The sequence below is a fragment of the Myotis nattereri genome (assembly GCF_964212035.1).
Source record: "Myotis nattereri genome assembly, chromosome: 16".
Lineage (NCBI taxonomy): Eukaryota > Metazoa > Chordata > Mammalia > Chiroptera > Vespertilionidae > Myotis > Myotis nattereri.
This window is the reverse complement of record NC_138091.1, coordinates 47,147,988-47,166,767: the sequence shown is the minus strand read 5'-3', so window position 1 is coordinate 47,166,767 and position 18,780 is coordinate 47,147,988. Positions and strand designations below refer to the sequence as shown.

Genomic DNA, 18,780 nt, shown 5'->3' with positions numbered 1-18,780 from the left:
TAACACGTTAAAATATTTAAAAATGTATACATATAATTAATATATATTTATACTATATATATATGTATATATACACACACACATATATATACACATACATATTCCTTAATTTGCTAGGTAGCTACAGAACTGAGGGAGCCATAGCTAATTTACTTTTCAAGAGGCCACAATTGGGAAAGGGATTAAAAAATTTTTTTTTTTTTTTTACTTTTTTAAAAAAGCAAGAACAAAGATGAAAATGGAGAAAGGTAAAACATACCTTATTTTGAACATTAAATCACGGAAACAAACATCTAACTTTTTGAAATCACTCCCTCAAAGGTCCAAATCACCCTGGCTTCAGTAACGTGGACTTAGGAGAAGTTTTCTGACACCATTTTTCACAGCATCCCTGCCAGTCGCTACTTAAAACAGGACCGGCTTCCCGCTGGCCCGGGGGCAAAACTCCCGCTCAGGGTTTTGCTCTGAATTATTTTCCCACTGACCCTGACTGCACTGACCGACGAAGCAGGCTTCCATCTCCGACGGCCGCCGGGGCGCAGGGGGGCGGCCGGGGCGGCGGGCACACCTCCCCCTGCCGGTCCCGTCCTCCCGGCTCCTCCAGCGGGCGGTCCGGGGGCCCCGGCGCCGCTGACAGGTGCGCCGCTGCCGGCAGCCTCCAGCCCGCGCCCGCGCCCTCCCTCCCCCCGCCCGCCGCGCCGCCCCGCCCCCTGTCCGGCGCACGCGCACACCGGCGGGGACGCGCCTGGCCCGCGGGGCCGCGCACGCAGCGGCTGCCGCTGCCACCGCCTCCCTCCCTCGCTCCCTCCCTCCCTCCCTCCCTCCCTCCAGGCTCTCCTCCCCTGCCCTCCCCTCCGCCCCCTTCCCCGTAGGCAGTCCGCCCGCCCGCATAGACTCCCTCCCGGCCCCTGGCGTTCGGGCCGGGTCTCTCCCCAGCCCCCAGGACCTCCGGCGGCTCTCCTCCGGCGGTCGCCCGCGCTCGGTGGATGTGGCTGGCAGCCGCCGCCCCCTCCCTCGCTCGCCGCCTGCTCTTCCTCGGCCCTCCGCCTCCTCCCCTCCTCCTTCTCCTTCTCAGCCGCTCCTCTCGCCGCCGCCGCCGCCGCCTCCACAGCCTGGGCCTCGCCGCGATGCCGGAGAAGAGGCCCTTCGAGAGGCTGCCCGCCGATGTCTCCCCCATCAACTACAGCCTCTGCCTCAAGCCCGACCTGCTGGACTTCACCTTCGAGGGCAAGCTGGAGGCCGCCGCCCAGGTACGGCGACCCGCGGACGCCGGGGGCGAGCTGCCGGGCCAGCAGTTAGTTAGGCCGCGCCCGCGGGCTGGGCTGGGGGCCGGGCTGGCGGACGGGCCTGGGCGCCGCGGGCCGGGGACCCGAGAGGCTGGGTCCCGGGCGGGCGCGCCCCTCTGGGGCGGCGGCGGGGCGCGGGGGGTCCGGGGTGCCCGGCCCTGCCCTGCCCTGCCGGGCTGGGGTCCAGGCCGCGCTGCGGGAAGGCTGCGGGAGCCGGCGGGCCCGGCCCGGGCGCCCCTCCGGGGCCCACACCCCTGTGCGGGGCATCCCCGCCGATCCCCGGCCCCTCCCGGCTTGGAGGCGCTCCGGGAGCGGCCGGCGGGTGTGGGGAGCGGCCGGCGGGGCTCCCATCGTGCGCGCTCTGCCCCGGCCTCCTGACTCAGTTCTTTTCTGTGGCTCTGCCCACGCCCCACGGGGGACACTGGGGCCGGGGCGGCCATCGGGGACTCCCCCGGCCGCCGCGCGTTGGCGAGGAGGGGAGATTCTAGAAGCGGGGAGAGGGCGAGAAGGAGAATGTTAATCCCGGGCAGCCGGGCTGAGTTCTCCCCGCCTGCTCCGGCCCAGGGGCTGGGTTTCCGAGATGGTCCGCCCCTCCCCCCTCCCCTTCGCCCCAAGTGACAGTGCAGCGGCGCCGGTTCTCCCCGAACCCCTAGAGAAGCTGCAGGAGGACCCCGTTTCCGGTGGTCCTCCCGTCTTGCTGGCTGTGCAGCCCTCCAAGCAGGTGGATTTATGGCTACAGCGATGGCTGTGCAGCAGCCCCGTCCCCTGAAAGAAGCTATCCGTTTAGCCTTCCACTGGGGAAAATATTCCATTACTCTTGGTTGCAGTTTTTGGTGAATCATGCTCCCCCCCATCCCCCCCCCCCACCCCACCCCCCCACACACACCCTCTGCAGCATTATCGGAAGTATTGTTTGATTTTGGAGACCATTCATGTTGATGCCCTACAAAGGTCCTGAACCGGAGACATTGTGATACCTTATTACGTGATGTATTATGTGAAGTCTGTAATGCAACATGGGAACTGTGTAGCAGTTTTCTTTAAAAAGAATGAGGGCCAAAATAGTTTGTTTCATTTTTTTCTTCCCACTGCAGTCAGGAGGAAAAATCCCTAGGCCTCAGCCGTAAAGAACAGGGCGTGGATATAGCGGCGGAATGAAAGAGATGTAGACGAGTGTTTGAATGAGTTGAAAGTGGGCAGTTGTCTTTGGAAGCCGAGTACGCCGCAGATTAAAAATATGCCTAAAAGTGTACAATTAAAAAGTGTACTGTCACATTTGGGGCACTTGTGTGAAAGCACGAGGACTCTAGGGTCTGGCTGCCTCAAAAAGCAAAACTTAACCCTGTGAAAGTCAGGTGATTTCGAATTTTTCCATTCAGAGTATGAATCAGAATGAATGCATCTTGGGTTTAAATTGGGATTTGAAAGGGTTATTTGGAAAACGATGTTTGTTTAAACCAAGTGACTAGAGTGTTTGATATATATTGGCAGGGGGCAGATGGGAGGGATTGTAAACAGTAGCGTGTCTTGTGACTTGGCAAAGGAAGGACCTAGTGATGAATGAGTTCGCATTATGTGAAAAGACTAACATTTAAAAACATTATTTGTTTTTTTTACCACATTAGCTGGCATAATAGGTTCATAATTCTGAGAGGAATGTATATTTAGGGGAAATTTTCAGAAAAAATTGTCAAGAAAGATTTTTAAATTATTGTTTTGTTAGGAAGTGACAGTTTTACTTAAGTATTAGGATAGAACAACAAGCAGTGATGTACTTCTTATTCCTCTTCTATTTTTCCAAAAAGATGAGAAATACTTAAAAGATTGGTTTGGGTCATTGAGGGAGCACATAGTAATGTGCTAGATATTAGCAGGGACTTGTCAATTTGATACAAGGAAATATGTGAATTTTTTTGGTAACATGAACTTTTCAAATTATTTCTTTCCAGAAATCCTTTTTAGGCTAGGTGCAATACATGAAAGACGGCCTTTCAATATATAGCGAATTCTAACAGGTGTTATTCGACAGTTGGACTCCTTAATTGTATGAATTGCCACCTTTGGAAGTGTAAAGAGGAATTAACATTAGTAAAAAGTTACATTAGTAGTAAAAAGCAGATGTTAATGTTTTTTGAAATTCATGGATTGGAGCAATATATTGTGGCATTAGGTAGTATCTTATTGTGGAAAATTTAAAATGTGGACAAAATTACATCTCTAGAAACCAGATTTATAAAACTGGTATTGGGTCAGTTTCTAATAGTTGGAATCACATTACACAAAGTATGCAAGTTGCTTGGTTGCTTTAGTTACAGAATTTTATGATAAGCCCGGAGTATTTGTACAGGTTACGTATTAGAAACTTAGTGGATTTTTAACCTGGCCTGGGGTGTGGACTCTCGGGGAAGGTGAAGAAATTGTCAGTGTGGATAATTTAAAAAGTGGTTGTCTTGTACACAAGTGAGTGTGGTCTAATTCAGCAGGTTTTGAAAAGGTGTTTATCATGGGCCTAGAGCAGCTATTTTCAACCTGGACCACAAGAATTTTGAAAACATGCAATTCCTGACTATTTAGTTGTGGCACTGACCTCTTTTTCCATAGACTGTCAAATAAAAATGACAACAACCACCACAACAATAGTTGTCCAGTTGAAAGAATCAAAAGTATTCTTTTTTTTGGGTCAGATTATAAAAAAAAAATATTTTTTTTGGTGTGCTGCAGAATTTTAGTAATTAGTTTATGTGTGCCACAAGATGAAAAAGATTGAAAATCACTGACCTGGAGAAATGGAACATTCCCTTTCTCGTCCCTTTACGATATTTGAGAGCAATGGATTTTTGTAACTATTTCAAATTCTGATTTTCTTGCTTTGTGGGATAATTAAGAAATAGGTTACAAGTTTATGTGAGTGGCTACAATTCTTTGTTATAATTGTATTTATGCAATGATTGTTTTTTTTTTTTCTTATGGAAATGTTTTACCTGTGCCAGGGAAATTACCATCATCCTTCAAGGCCAGAAGTCAGGATACACTAGACAATCCCTGGCCTGTGCCAACAAAATATTCATGTTTGTGATGACTAAATTGGCACTTACAGGAGAGTTACAGATATAGTAGTTTGTTTGGAACACTGAAAGTTGGCACATAAATGGATGTTGCTGTCATCCCTGTGTTATGGAATTTTCTGCCCCAATTTAGCATTTGCAGTAATTTTGGTTATTTTTTTATTACTTAAAAAAATGATAAAATTAATAATTTGTCCAGCATTGTGCTAGAACACTAAATGTTCTTAAGAAATTAAATTTGAGCCGAAACCAGTTTGGCTCAGTGGATAGAGCGTCGGCCTGCAGACTGAAGGGTCCCAGGTTCGATTCTGGTCAAGGGCATGTACCTGGGTTGCAGGCATATCCCCAGTGGGAGATGTGCAGGAGGCAGCTGATCGATTCTCTCTCATCGATGTTTCTAACTCTCTATCTCTCTCCCTTCCTCTCTGTAAAAAATCAATAAAATATATTAAAAAAAAAAGAAATTAAATTTGAAAGATTGATGATAAGGAATTGAATTTGTTCAGATTTTCTATTCTGTTTTTTGAAATGTATCTATGTAGAAACACCTAAGAAATTTTTATATGTGAAGCTTTATCTAATATCATCTGGCAATGAATTCTGCAGTGAACTTTTTAGATAAATGAAGTGTACCCATTGAGGCATTTAGAATTTTAAAAATATTTACTGATTAGATGAAAATATTTCTAAAATGTATTATTTTTTAAAAAGTCTATACTTCCTCATAATCTAGGTTTGTTTCTTTTCTTTTTTAAAATACTGGACATCATTCTGAACATCTGTCATTGATACTTATAGCCATAGATTACTCAAAACCATGTACTATGATACTATGTATTAGTTTCATATCTGTTCTTTAAAGGTTTTTTGTTTGTTTGTTTTCTTACTCTGAGGCTATTATTTTTGATGCTTATTGTGCCTTGTTGCTGCCTGTTGTGAGATTTCTTGCCTCTTTTATTTTACTGAACTTGATCTGAAGTGGTCTAAGTAACCAGATAAACAGGCTTGTTTGAATTTATGAAGACATTTCTAAGTGAGGGTTTGATAGATTCTCCTTTGAGTGGAAGGTATGAGCTGTGTTGTATGGACTTTGTATTAACTATTCTGGCTTTCCATAGAGGCTTTTTTTTTTTTTTAACTTCCTGGTTCTGGATAATTGATACTGCCAATACAACCTGGATAAATGTGGTTTTAAGTAGTAAATTGAAACTTAAGAAACTTCTCTGAACTTTGCTACATAGTAAATGAGCCTGCGCTTATTGTAAAATTAAGTCTTATTCTAATCTGTATGTGAGTCAGTGGCAAAGTACTGAGTCTTCTAATAGCTGTTTCGTTGTTAACTGAGATTAGTTCTCTAGATCTTGGAGACTTCATGTTGAACACCATACATGCATATAGTTCTCAATTTATTTGGCCACTTTGTAATCACTTTAAATTTTTATTTTAAATTAGGACATATTTTAGAAATATGGAAATGTAATAACCCACCACCTAGATTTAGCAGTTATTTTTTTAAAAAAAATATATTTTATTGGTTTTTTACAGAGAGGAAGGGAGAGGGATAGAGAGTTAGAAACATCGATGAGAGAGAAACATCGATCAGCTGCCTCCTGCACACTCCCTACTGGGGATTGTCCCTGCAACCGAGGTACACATGCCCTTGACCAGAATCGAACCTGGGACCCTTGAGTCCGCAGGCCAAGGCTCTATCCACTGAGCCAAACCGGTTAGGGCGATTTAGCAGTTATTAATATTTGGCCCCATTTGCTTCAGACTGTGCATGATTTTGAGGGAGGGGGGAATAAAATGTCACAGATGCCACTAAAGCCCATTTCCATCTCTTCCACTCATACCCAGAGGTAACTTCTTTCTTCAGGTAGGTGAGTATTTTCCTATGTATAATTTAAAAGTGTTATTGTGTATGTAAGTAGCCATAGACAATAAATAGCAATGTTTTGTGTGTTTAACATTTTACATTAATGGTACTTATTATGACTTTCTGCAACTTGCTCTATCAATGTCTTTTTTATTAGAAAACTTGGCTCAACTTGTGCTTACTAATTATTTGCTCCTTATTGTCTTTAGAAATTATAGCCCTGTTCCACAAAGACAACAATTATTACAAAATTTTAATGATGAAATTGCTTGTTGTGCAAAGTGACTCAGGCTTCAGATTGACTGGTATTTGGAATTGTCACACTGGAGATTTCCTTTTACTAAAATTTCAGGATTTGGGCAACCAGAAAAAACTCTTGAGTCTTACTATAGCACATGTAAGGTATATTTCTGAATGATTGTAGTCAAGACTCATTCAGGGGGAAAAAATGTCTCAAATTGCTGTCTTCTTAGTTTATAGGACACTTCCATTGTAAAATTCTTACAAATTGTCAAGCTGCCTCTTCAGTAGAGCCGTTCCTTAGCTTTGGTTCAGTTGAAGTGCTATCTGTATGAGACTCCAAGATGACTTAAAACCCTGGGTTTGATACAAAGAATACTATTAGTAACACAATTTTATATGCTAACGTTAGCATTTTGCTCTCTTTTAAGTTTGAAAACTGAAAATCCTTTGCATTATTACCTGTATTTTTAAAAAATAGATTTTTATTGATTTCAGAGAAATGAAGGAAGAGGGAGAGAGAAAAACATCAATGATGAGAGAGAATTGCCCCCCCCCCTCCCCCGCCGGGAATTAATCATGCAATCTGAGCATGTGCCCTCACCAGGAATCGAACCCTGACCTCCTGATTCATAAGTTGACTCTCAACCATTGAGCCACACCAGCCAGGCTATTACGTATTTTGATAGTGGAACATACAGGTCATATGCACTAACAGTTGATGTGAGTATGTGAGAAATCAAATACGGAATTATCAGGTCAGTGCTATTGTTGGAAAAGCATTAAAAAGAACAGTGTTCTAGTGTAGTAATCAACTACTTAAGCATTTGCCTAAGTCTATATCAGTGGTTCTCAACCTTCCTAATGTCACCCTTTAATACAGTTCCTCATGTCGTGGTGACCCCCAACCATAAAATTATTTTCATTGCTACTTCATAACTGTAGTTTTGCTGCTGTTATGAATCGTAATGTAAATATCTGATATGCAGGATGTATTTTCATGTCACAAATTGAACATAATTAAAGCATAGTGATTAATCACAAAAACAATAAGTAATTATATATGTGTTTTCCGATGGTCTTAGGCGACCCCTGTGAAAGGGTCGTGACCCACAGGTTGAGAACCGCTGGTCTATATGGATATTTTATATTACCTTCCTTGGGCAGTACATATATGCTGATATCCAAAGTGCTATATATCACAGTACCTAGTTCTTAAATTTTATTTTTTTTATTTTATTTTTTTAAAAAAATATATTTTATTGATTTTACAGAGAGGAAGAGAGAGGGATAGAGAGTTAGAAACATCAATGAGAGAGAAACATTGATCAGCTGCCTCCTGCACACTCCCCACCGGGGATGTGCCCGCAACCAAGGTACATGCCCTTGACCGGAATCGAACCTGGGACCCTTGAGTCTGCAGGCCGACGCTCTATCCGCTGAGCCAAACCGGTCAGGGCTAGTTCTTAAATTTTATATCATTCTGATCAGGTGCTTTATAAACTGTTAGGTGAATGCTGTTAGATGATATTCAGAGTAACATCTTTGTGATTGGAGCACATTTAATCTTGGTCTTTGTGTGTGTGCCTTAATATCTATTCAGTGATTACTATGTATCAGGCACTAAAGGCTTCTACAAGCACTTTCTGTGGATTATCCTGTTGTTTTAAGTGCATCTCTAATATGAGACAAATATACTGTTGGATTTTTTTAAATTGTGAGTTCAATTTCATTATTAAGTATTTTTGTCCCTTTGTTTCTTTACTCCCATCCTTCCAGAAATGGCAGTATTCCTGGAAAAAACAAATTAGTAGATGTTCAACAAGTAGCTTAATTAATTAGTATAAACAAGTGGGTTTTCTCTAATCTTGAGAGGAATTGGAATGTACTTATAACTGGATGTTGTGCACCGTGCCTTTCCAAAGTACACACTTTCCTTCAGAATGTTATAATAGTAGTGAGATAAATGGTATCATTTGGCATATGTAGTGTTGTACTGGTATCTTGACATTGGTAGATTAACTGCTTGGCTACTATTAAATTCACTGTAGATGTTGATGGATGAAAATATAGTTGCCTAGATAAAGATTAAGATGCATAACTAAACTCCTGTTATTATTTTGTTGGCATAAACTTCAAACTCTGGAAGGTTTTGATTCATTTTACCCTTTGGCGAACAGCCAGTAAGTGCTTCATTCCTCTGTTTCCGTATTTTTAAAAAGTCATATTTATGAATAGGCAAAGATTTTGTTGTTGTTCAAATGTAATGCTATAAGTGGCCAGTTGGGACATAAACGTTTTAGTGCTGTTTAAATATATTCTGGTGAAATAATACTAAATTAAAAAAAATATGTTTATTAAATGACATTTTTTGTTTAGGAACAAGGAGATTTGATTTATGAGAAGGATTTTTTGTTTTTTTGTTAGTTTTTTTTGTTAATCCTCACTGGAGGATATTTTTTTTCCATTGATTTTTAGAGAGAGTGGCAGGGATGGGGGAGAGACAGAGAGAAACATCGATGTGCGAGAGACACATAGTTGGCTGAGTCCCTTATGTGCTCCAACCTGGGATTGAACTCGCAACCTAGCTATGTGCTCTGACCAAAATAGAACCCGCCATATTTTTAGTATATGGAAGGATGCGCCAACTAACTGAGCCACCCAGCCAGGGTGAAGGATTTTTTTTTTTTTTAAATATATTTTATTGATTTTTTACAGAGAGGAAGGGAGAGAGATAGAGAGTTAGAAACATCGATGAGAGAGAAACATCGACCAGCTGCCTCCTGCACATCCCCCACTGGGGATATGCCCGCAACCCAGGTACATGCCCCCGACCGGAATCGAACCCGGGACCTTTCAGTCCGCAGGCCGACGCTCTATCCACTGAGCCAAACCGGTCTCGGCGGATTTTTTTTTTTTAATGAGCCAAAATATATAATGAGCCATATGTGTTAGAGATTTTGACAGTCTGTTATAGGCTTGATAGCGTACTATTTGTAATATAGGTCAGATAATTTTAGTTTAAAATTAATCATGTTTGCTCAGTCAGGGTGGCTCAGTGGTTGAGCGTCGACCCATGAACCAAGAGGTTACCCGTTTGATTCCTGGTTAAGGTACTGGTACATGCCTGGGTTGTAGCCTCGATGCCCAGTAGGGAGTGTGCAGGAGGCAGCCGATCCATGTTTTTATCACTCTATTCCTCTCCCTTACCCTTTCTCTAAAATCAATAAAAACATATTTCAAAACAATCATGTTTATGTATGGTTTGTTAGTAAAATGATTATTGTAAGGTATAGCTTTTTAATACAGATATTATATTACTCCTGTTTCCTTACCTAGTTTTGTGGTCTGTTCAGTGTTCTTCAAGGCACTGTTGAGCTACATATAGGTTTTGCTTGGTCTACACTGTGTTTTTGAATTTTTGAATTAGTTGTCATCAAATTAAAAATTAAGAGATTATATATAAAATCTGAATTTGTGACTTTTTAAAAATTGGAAGATCTGTCAACACTAAGTCTGCTTTTCAGTTCAGCAATAATTAGTTGCCTCTAAGAAGTGGCTACTTCCCCCTCCTTTATGCATAGCTTTCCTTTATGTGTACCTTTCATCTGACCTATTGCATTCACCTGCTTGGCTGGCCTCTGCAGGCATTTGTCATTTAGGGCATCTGTATTTTTGTTATTTTAGATTTAGACCATTCAAATGTTTGAAAATAAATATGAGATTTTGTTTAATGCAACAAATATATAAAAACAAGATTATAACCAAATTGAAAAATGGGAAAGGGCTACGAACAAGCAATTTGCAGAAGAAAAACTTAATGGCAGCCCTAGCTGGTTTGGCTCAGTGGATAGAGCTTCAGTCTGCAGACTGAAGGGTCCCAGGTTATATTCCAGTCAAGGGCACATGCCTGGGTTGTGCGCTCATCCCCAGTAGGGGGCGTGCAGGAGGCAGCCAATCAATGGTTCTCTCTCATTATTGATGTTTATATCTCTCACTCTCCCTCTCCCTTTCTCTCTGAAATCAATGAAAAAAAATATTAAAAAAACTTAATGGCAAAAAAATGCTTAGTAACCAATGTTACTAGTAATCAGGGAAATTCTAATTAAAACAACGATGGAATCCATTTAATACTTATCAGATTGTCAATAATTTTAAAGTTTTTTTGGAGGATGCTGAAAGTGGGATTTCTTTATTCTTTGCTCCTGGGAGTGTCAGTTGCGACTGCTTTGAAGGATAATTTGGCAATTCTTGGTAAAAAAAAAATGTGTGCACAAGAAAACATGGATCAAGATATTTATTATAGTACTATTTAAAATAACTATTATAGTACTAGAGGCCCAGTGCATGAATTCGTGCACAGGTGGGGTCCCTCGGCCTGGTGGGCAATGGGGACAGTCAGGGCCAGTGGGGGCCGTGGGAGGTTGGCCAGCCGGGGGAAGGGGCCGTGGGGCGGGAGGTTGGCCGGCTGCTCTGATCTGGGCTGATTGGGGCCGGCCTACTGGGGGGAGGGACCGTGAGAGGTTGGCCAGCTGGGAGGAGGGACCACCGGAGGTTGGCTGTGGGAACGCACTGACTGCCAGGGGGCAGTTCCTGCGTTGAGCATCTTCCCCCTGGTGGTCAGTGCGCATCATAGCGACCAGTCGACCAGTTCAGTCGTTTGGTCGAACTTCCCTAAGGAAGGAAATGGATAAATAACTGATTTATTTACAAAGTGGAATACTACTATGCAGGAGTTAAAATGAATGGATTAGATATAAATTTATCAGCATTTACTCATCTCAGAAACAATGTTAAGTGAAAAAAACAGGTTGTGCCCTAGCCGGTTTGGCTTAGAGGATAGAGCATCAGCCTGTGGACTGAATGGTCCCAGGTTCGATTCTGGTCAAGGGCGCACATGCCTGGGTTGCTGGCTTGATCCCCAGTGGGGGGTGTGCAGGAGGCAGCCTATAGGTGATTCCCTCTCATCAATGATGTTTCTATCTTTCTCTCCTTCTCCCTTCCTCTCTGAAATCAATAAAAATATATATAAAAAAAGAAAAAAACAGGTTGAATAAAATTATATATACACAATTTGATAGCATTTATATAAAATTAAAAACTGATTTTTATACATGTAGTGGTCTCAGGATAGTGGTTAAGAGGGAATGAGGAAGAGAGGAAAGGGCTTTTATTATTTCTATATTTCATTTCTTTTTTGGATCTGAAGCAAGTGAGACAAAGCCCAAAATAAAACTTTATTTAGTCTTGGTGGAGCGTCATTAATGTCTATTATATCCAAAATGTTTCTTTGGGAAAATAAAATATTTAAAGAGTGTTTTATGAAGTTCTGACATAGTTTATGATACTAGCTTTCTTCCTCCATCCTTATAAAAGGTCTCATGATGGGTTTCAAGGGTTATATAACACAGAATTAATTGCAACATATAAGAAATGTTTTCTAATTAAAAATTTTTTTAAATTTAAGAAGATTAATTAAGTTAGCTAACTGGTCAGATGTTTAAATTCTGTGAAATACTTATATATTTGTTATTGCTTTTAATATAATATGAATTGCTTTGGATTCCTTAAAACTAGTCATTTATTTCTATCATTGATGCATAAATAGTTTAAGTTTTAGTGAGTCTGGGTTTCAGAAAGTATGCCTCTTCCTAATTGGTTTGGCTCAGTGGATAGAGCATCAGCCAGCAGACTGAAAGGTCACAGGTTCGATTCTGGTCAAGGGCACATGCCTGGGTTCGGGGCCCCATCCCCAGTAGGGGGTGTGCAGGAGGCAGCCAATCAGTGATTCTCATTATTGATGTTTCTATCTCTTTCTCCCTCTCCTCTCTGAAATCAATAAAAATATATTTTTAAAAAATTAAAAGTTTGCGACATATTGTAGGCCAAGCTGAAGATAAAAATATTAATCAAGCTATTTCTGACAGTGCTGGTTTTTCTTTCCCCTTAGGTGAGGCAGGCAACCAATCAGATTGTGATGAATTGTGCTGATATTGACATTATTACAGCTTCATATGTACCAGAGGGAGATGAAGGTAAGAGCTGTTTTTCATTTTAATTTGCTGTTCCTATTTGTGTGCGTATGGTATGTACAGAGTGGGACAAAAGTAGGTATTTATAGTTGAGTACATGAAAGAGTTTATTCTTGTATTCTTTATTAATTACTAGAGGCTGGGTACACAGATTCGTGCACATTGAAAGGAAATTAATTAGAAGGTGGCCGGTGGGGTGGGACTGGGCGAGACGGGCTGGACACACCCTGGATCCAACCTCCCATGGTCCCTCTCTGGCCAGCCGCACCTGGGGTGGCGCCGGGGCTCGAAGGGCATCTGCAGAATGAGCAGGGTCCCTCCAGCAGGTGGGGTCCCTTGGCCTGGCCTGCAGGGATTGGCGGAAACCGGCAGTCCAACATCCCCCAAGGGGTCCCGGAGTGCGAGAGGGCATGCTGCAAAGTTGCTGTCTACCCCCTGGTAGTCAGTGTACATCATACCTACCGGCCAGTTGTCCGGTCGGCCAGTCGCTTAGCCTTTTATATATATATAGAGTGTTTATTTTTTACACAAACAACTATAAACCTACTTTTGCCTCACCCGGCATTTGTGTGTGCTTTTGTGTGCATGTGTAAATATACATTATGTTAAGATATCCGTTTTACTTTAGAAATAGGAAAATTCTTAAGATATTCATGGGAAATATTTGAATAGTGTAATCTGTACTATGAGATAACGGAAATGTCACAATTTTAATTCTACTTCAGACATTAACTTATTTTGTGACTCTGATAAATCACTTTTAAATGCAAAATGAATATAATACCATGCTTAAAAAACTGAAGAGTTATTTTAAAAATTAAGCAATTTGAACATGAAAGGTTCATCAAGTGGGCTTAGTTCATATGTGGTTTTCCTAAAAGTGTTTTTCCTCTTGAACTATAGATTGAAATTGAGAGAAGTCTTACTCATAACAGAGAAAAACTTTTGCTTTATGAAATCAAATATGAAGGTTAGAAGCTAAATGATGGACTTACAGGGGAAGAATAGATTAAAAGAAACATGGCATAGAATGTGCAGAAATTCAATGAACATCTTTAAAATGAGAACTATTTTAGATCCTGTAATTACAATAAGGAGTAAATTTAGTAATCAGTTTTGGCATGAACTTATTTCTACATAAGCTGCATATTTTAAAGTTATCCAGTTTGGCATAAACTCAAAGGTATGTTAATATTGGAGCTGAATTGCTTTTAATTTTTACTTCACCTTGACATTCCTTGTCAAAATGATTGGTTAGTTTCTACTACTCTAAGACTTCCTCTTAGAAAGTCTTTTCATTTGGAATAAAATAAGTTAGAAATTTGACCTTTTAATTTACATTTTGCATTGCTGGTTTCCCTCTCCTTTACATTATACTGAAAAGAAGCATAAAAGTAACATTTTAAGGCTTGGCAATATATAGATAGATAGATAGATAGATAGATAGATAGATAGATACACACACACAACATACACATATATATTTATATATATTTATATACATATTTTAAATAATTTAGAAACACACCAAGTTAATCATTTTCATACACACACACACACATATAATATATATATATTTATTTATTTATTTTATAGATTTCAGAGAGGAAGGGAGAAGGACAGAGAGATAGAAACATCAATGATGAGAGAGAATCATTGATCAGCTGCCTCCTGCACGCCCCACACTGGGGATTGAGCCCACAACCTGGGCATGTGCCCTGACTGGGAATCAAACTGTGACCTCCTGGTTCATAGGTCAACGCTCAACCACTGAGCCACACCAGCCGGGCTTGGCAATATTTATTTCATGAGTTTTTCTTAAATTATCTTATCCATAGAAAGACAAAAGTATGTAGCAGTTGAGCATATTATTGCCAAGAAGTACTTATGTTCAATTGATTGTAAATTAGATCAAACTGCTGTGATTTTAAGTTAGAGGAACAGTTCCTTCAAATGGACTTTGAATGCATGCCTACTTTAAAATGTTGTTTGGTGAATGGAAGAGAGATTATTTAATTTCTTTAACTGAAGAAAAAAGGAAGCACATTAGCCAAGAATATCAAGGCAAGCTTTCTTTGTTGTAGGTAGAGAATATTTAAATTCAATGTAGGGTTTTAAAATGGTGTCCAGTATATATAGGTAGAGATAGTAAAAGAAATATGCACCATTCAATTGGCATGGCTTCAGCTCAGGTTTTTGTTTTTTTAATATATTTTTATTGATTTCAGAGAGGAAGGGAGAGGGACAGAAAGATAGAAACATCGATGATGAGAGAGAATCATTGATCAGTTGCCTCCTGCATGCCCCTCACTGGGGATCGGACCTACAACCCGGGTATGTGCCCTTGACCAAAATCGAACCTGGGACCCTTCAGGCCGCAGGCCAACGCTCTGTCCACTGAGCCAAACCAGCTAGGCCTCAGGTTTATTTTTTATCTTCCTCTACTAAATTGTCAGGTAAGAATTCTGAGAACTTAAATGTTTTGAAAATGTATAACTGCATGGCGCCAAACTCATAATGACCTGAACCTCAAGGAAATAGTGTTAATGTTCTCAGTAAGAGGGTCAGGAGAGAAATGAAAATTTAGAGGAAGTGAAGAGGATTTGGAGAGAATTCATATAAAATAATTAATTTTTTTAGATACATAAAATATTTTCTTTAGAACTAGCTAAGGTACATTTCTCCTATAGCAACAGAAAATCCTGGAGTCGTGTGTAAACCCATTTTCTTTTGGAGTATAAGAGAATGAGAAGTTGTATGAATTTGGCACTTTAGGGTTTCAGTCAGAAACAGAGAGATTTGGCCTTTCATTCATATATATCTGAGATCTTTCTTTGTAATAATATATATATCTTATATAGCTTAATTTTGCCCTTGGACATAGTAGCTTTTTTTTTTTTTTTTTTTTTAATCCTCACCCAAGGATATTTTTCCATTGATTTTCAGAGAGTGGAAGGGAGGCTGGGAGGGGAGGGGAGAGAGAAAGAAAAACATCAATGTGAGAGAGACAAATAGATTGGTTGCCTCCCACATGTGCCCCAATGTGGGTGTCGAACCTGCAACCCAGGTGCATGCCCTTGACTGGGAATCGGACCCGAGACCTTTTGGTATGCAGGTCAACACTCTAACCACTGGCTATGCCAGCCAGGGCAACATTTTTTATTTTTATCTTATGAGAGAGTATAACATGTTGTTTCTTTATAAACTAGTAGTTATGAATTTGACATCCAGCTCTTCCCAGGGCTGTATGCTGATGGCAGGGAAACAAATGAGTCAGTAGGAGAGATACCATTTATTAACCCACCTAATCTCATGTAGTACCTATTAATACTGTTGGGTGCCTTCTGCAAGACCGATTTACATATTTGTAGCCACCAAATCTTGGCACTTTAAGGCAAAATTAGAAAGTTATTTGAAGGCATTGGCATGTGTTTCTTTAAGGCACTGCCTTTTATAAAACAGAACTAATTTATTTTAAAATCTATCTGAGATCTTACTTTGTAATAATTTAAAAATGAGAAATCAGTAAGAAAAACGGCTGAAAACTGTTTTTTTACTGTTCTGCACTTCAAGGGTTGGTGAAATCACTAGCACTTAAGCCAGTGCAAGGAATGCACCTCCCTACACAGTGCAGGGATTAGTATTGTCATCAGCTTCTGCAAAAGGAATACGAAACTTTTGAGTGCCTGAACTCAGGTCCTGACAGGTAAAGAGTCTTTTAATTTATCATTAATAGATGGCTTGGGCATAGCCACATAGAAAATGATCACTTAAAAGATTTGTATCAATGTTTCCCTCACTATACTCTGCCAGGTATATGTTTGTAAGAAAAAAACTTTTTCATCAGTGACATAATATTTCATATAAGATTATAATATACTAGAGGCCTGGTGCACAAAAATTTGTGCACTGGCGGGGGAGCCAGGGGGGTGTTCCTCAGCCCGACCTGTGCCCTCTCACAGTCTGGGACCCCTCGGAAGATAACCACCTGCTGGCTTAGGCCTGCTCCCTGGGTGGCAGATGGCAGGCCCGGATCCCGCGCTGGGTTGCAGATGGCAGGCCCTCTGCCGCGCCACCCCGCCCCGCTGCCCGCCGCACATGGCAGGCCCAGCGGGCGGTGGGGCGGGGCGTGGGGCGGGTGCATCGCAATCTGCTGCGCCCCACCCCGCCGGCCGCCAGGCCGCGCACACAGATGGCAGGCCCGGCGGGCTGCGGGGTGGGGCAGGCAGATGGCGGCGGGGCGGGTGGATCGCACTATGCTACCCGGCCTACAGTATGCAAATGTAATGGCCATCTTTGTTGGGTTAATTTGCATACTCTTCTGATTGGCTGATGGGCGTAGTAAAGGTATGGTCAGTTAACATCTTTGTCTTTTATTAGTGTAGATAGTTTCAGATCCACCAGCATCACTTTGATTTATCCATATAAGGCATGCAGACTTTAGCATGTTTATTCTTGAAGTATGATTGTAGTTTTTAGTGTGTGCATATGTACATATATGTGTTTAATAAAAGGATAAAAGAGCTTAGTCAGAAGAAATATTGCCAAACATGAATAATTTCAAGCAAAACTATTAACTTGAAAAAAAGGAAAGGTTCCTGACACTTGATCATCAGCTTTTGTTTAGCTATTAGTAATAAATATTCTGTCATATAATTATGTGTGCATTAATAATAACATTAATAAACCACCATCTCTTTTGCAATAAAGTTGCTGTATCATTCTGAAAATACATATTCACCTAGTTAAGCACTAACCCTCAAATCAGGAAACTTGAAAGAGAAGAGAAAATTTCTAATACAAATGTATTGAAATATATAGAATTTCATACAGAAATTTTATGTAAAGGAAATCCAAGTATAACTTTAAAAAATATATATATATATATATTTTATTGATTTCAGAGAGGAAGGAAGAGGGGGAGAGAGAGATAGAAACATCAATGATGAGAGAGAACCATTGATCAGCTGCCTCCTACATGCCCCTCACTGGGGATCAAGCCTGCAACTCGGGTATGTTCCCTGCTGGAATTGAACCCGGGACACTTCAGTCCAGAGGCCAACACTCTATCCATTAAGCCAAACTGGCTAGGGCTCCAAGTATAACTTTAATAATAAAAATAATGATATATGGTAGGGGCCTCAAACCAAAGTTACCCTTGGGGTTAAGCAAATAACAAAATTGAATGAATTGGGCTGGATGTAGGAAAGTAAGAATGTTGAGACAGAAGCTGAACTGGAGAGTACGTATCTCATATAAATACATTCAACTTTTTTTCTTCTTTTTTAATACATTCAACTTTTAAAAAAATATATTTTTATTGATTTCAGAGATGAAGGGAGAGGGAGAGAGAGAGAAACATCAATTGATGAGAGAGAATCATTGATTGGCTGCCTCCTGCACACCCCACACTGGGGATCGAGCCTGCAACCTGGGCATATGCCTTGACTAGGAATCGAACCATGACCTGGGTTCATAGGTTGACACTCAACCACTGAGCCACTGCAGCTGGGCTCTCTTACACTTTTGAAGGATAATTTTGAAGGGTACAGAATTCTAGATTAGTGTTTTTTCTTTCTCAACACTTTAAATATTTCACTCCACTCTCTTCTTGCTAGCATAATTTCTAAAAGAGAAGTCTAATGTAATTCTTTTTTTTTTTTTTTTTTTTTTTTAAATATATTTTATTGATTTTTTACAGAGAGGAAGGGAGAGAGATAGAGAGTTAGAAACATCGATGAGAGAGAAACATCGATCAGCTGCCTCCTGCACATCTCCTACTGGGGATGTGCCCGCAACCCAGGTACATGCCCTTGACCGGAATCGAACCTGGGACCTTTCAGTCCGCAGGCCGACGCTCTATCCGCTGAGCCAAACCGGTTTCGGCATTTCTTATCTTGCTTCTCTATAGGTAAGGTGCTTTTTCCTCTAGCTTCTCTCAAGATTTTTTTTCTTTATCGTTGATTTCCTAATGTTTGGATATGATATGCCTAGGTGTTTTGTTTGTTTGTTTGTTTGTTTTCTTACATTTATCCTGTTTGGTCTTTTCTGAGCTTCCTGTAGTTGTAGTTTGTTGTCTGACGTTAATTTGAGGAAATTGTCAGTCATTAGTGCTTCTGTCCCTTTATCTCTTTCTTCTTCTGGTATTCCCATTGTGGGTATGCTTTATCTTTTGTAGTTTTCCCACTATTCTTGGTTATTTTTTCCCCAGTCTTTTTTTCCTCTTTGTTTTTCAGTTTTGGAAGTTTCTATAATCATGTCCTGAAGCTCAAATTCTTCCC

The 18,780-nt window shown here is 40.9% G+C and overlaps 1 protein-coding gene across 1 annotated transcript in view; it reads left to right on the top strand.

The window, feature by feature from the left end:
- Positions 1-862: 862 nt before the first annotated feature.
- NPEPPS (aminopeptidase puromycin sensitive) overlaps positions 863-18,780 on the top strand; it is a 67,504-nt gene continuing 49,586 nt past the window's right edge. The window contains exons 1-2 of the mRNA XM_081108791.1: positions 863-1,250; positions 12,418-12,502. Coding sequence (XP_080964917.1) covers positions 987-1,250; positions 12,418-12,502 — 349 coding nt within the window. The 5' untranslated portion in view covers positions 863-986. The remainder of the gene's footprint in view (positions 1,251-12,417; positions 12,503-18,780) is intronic.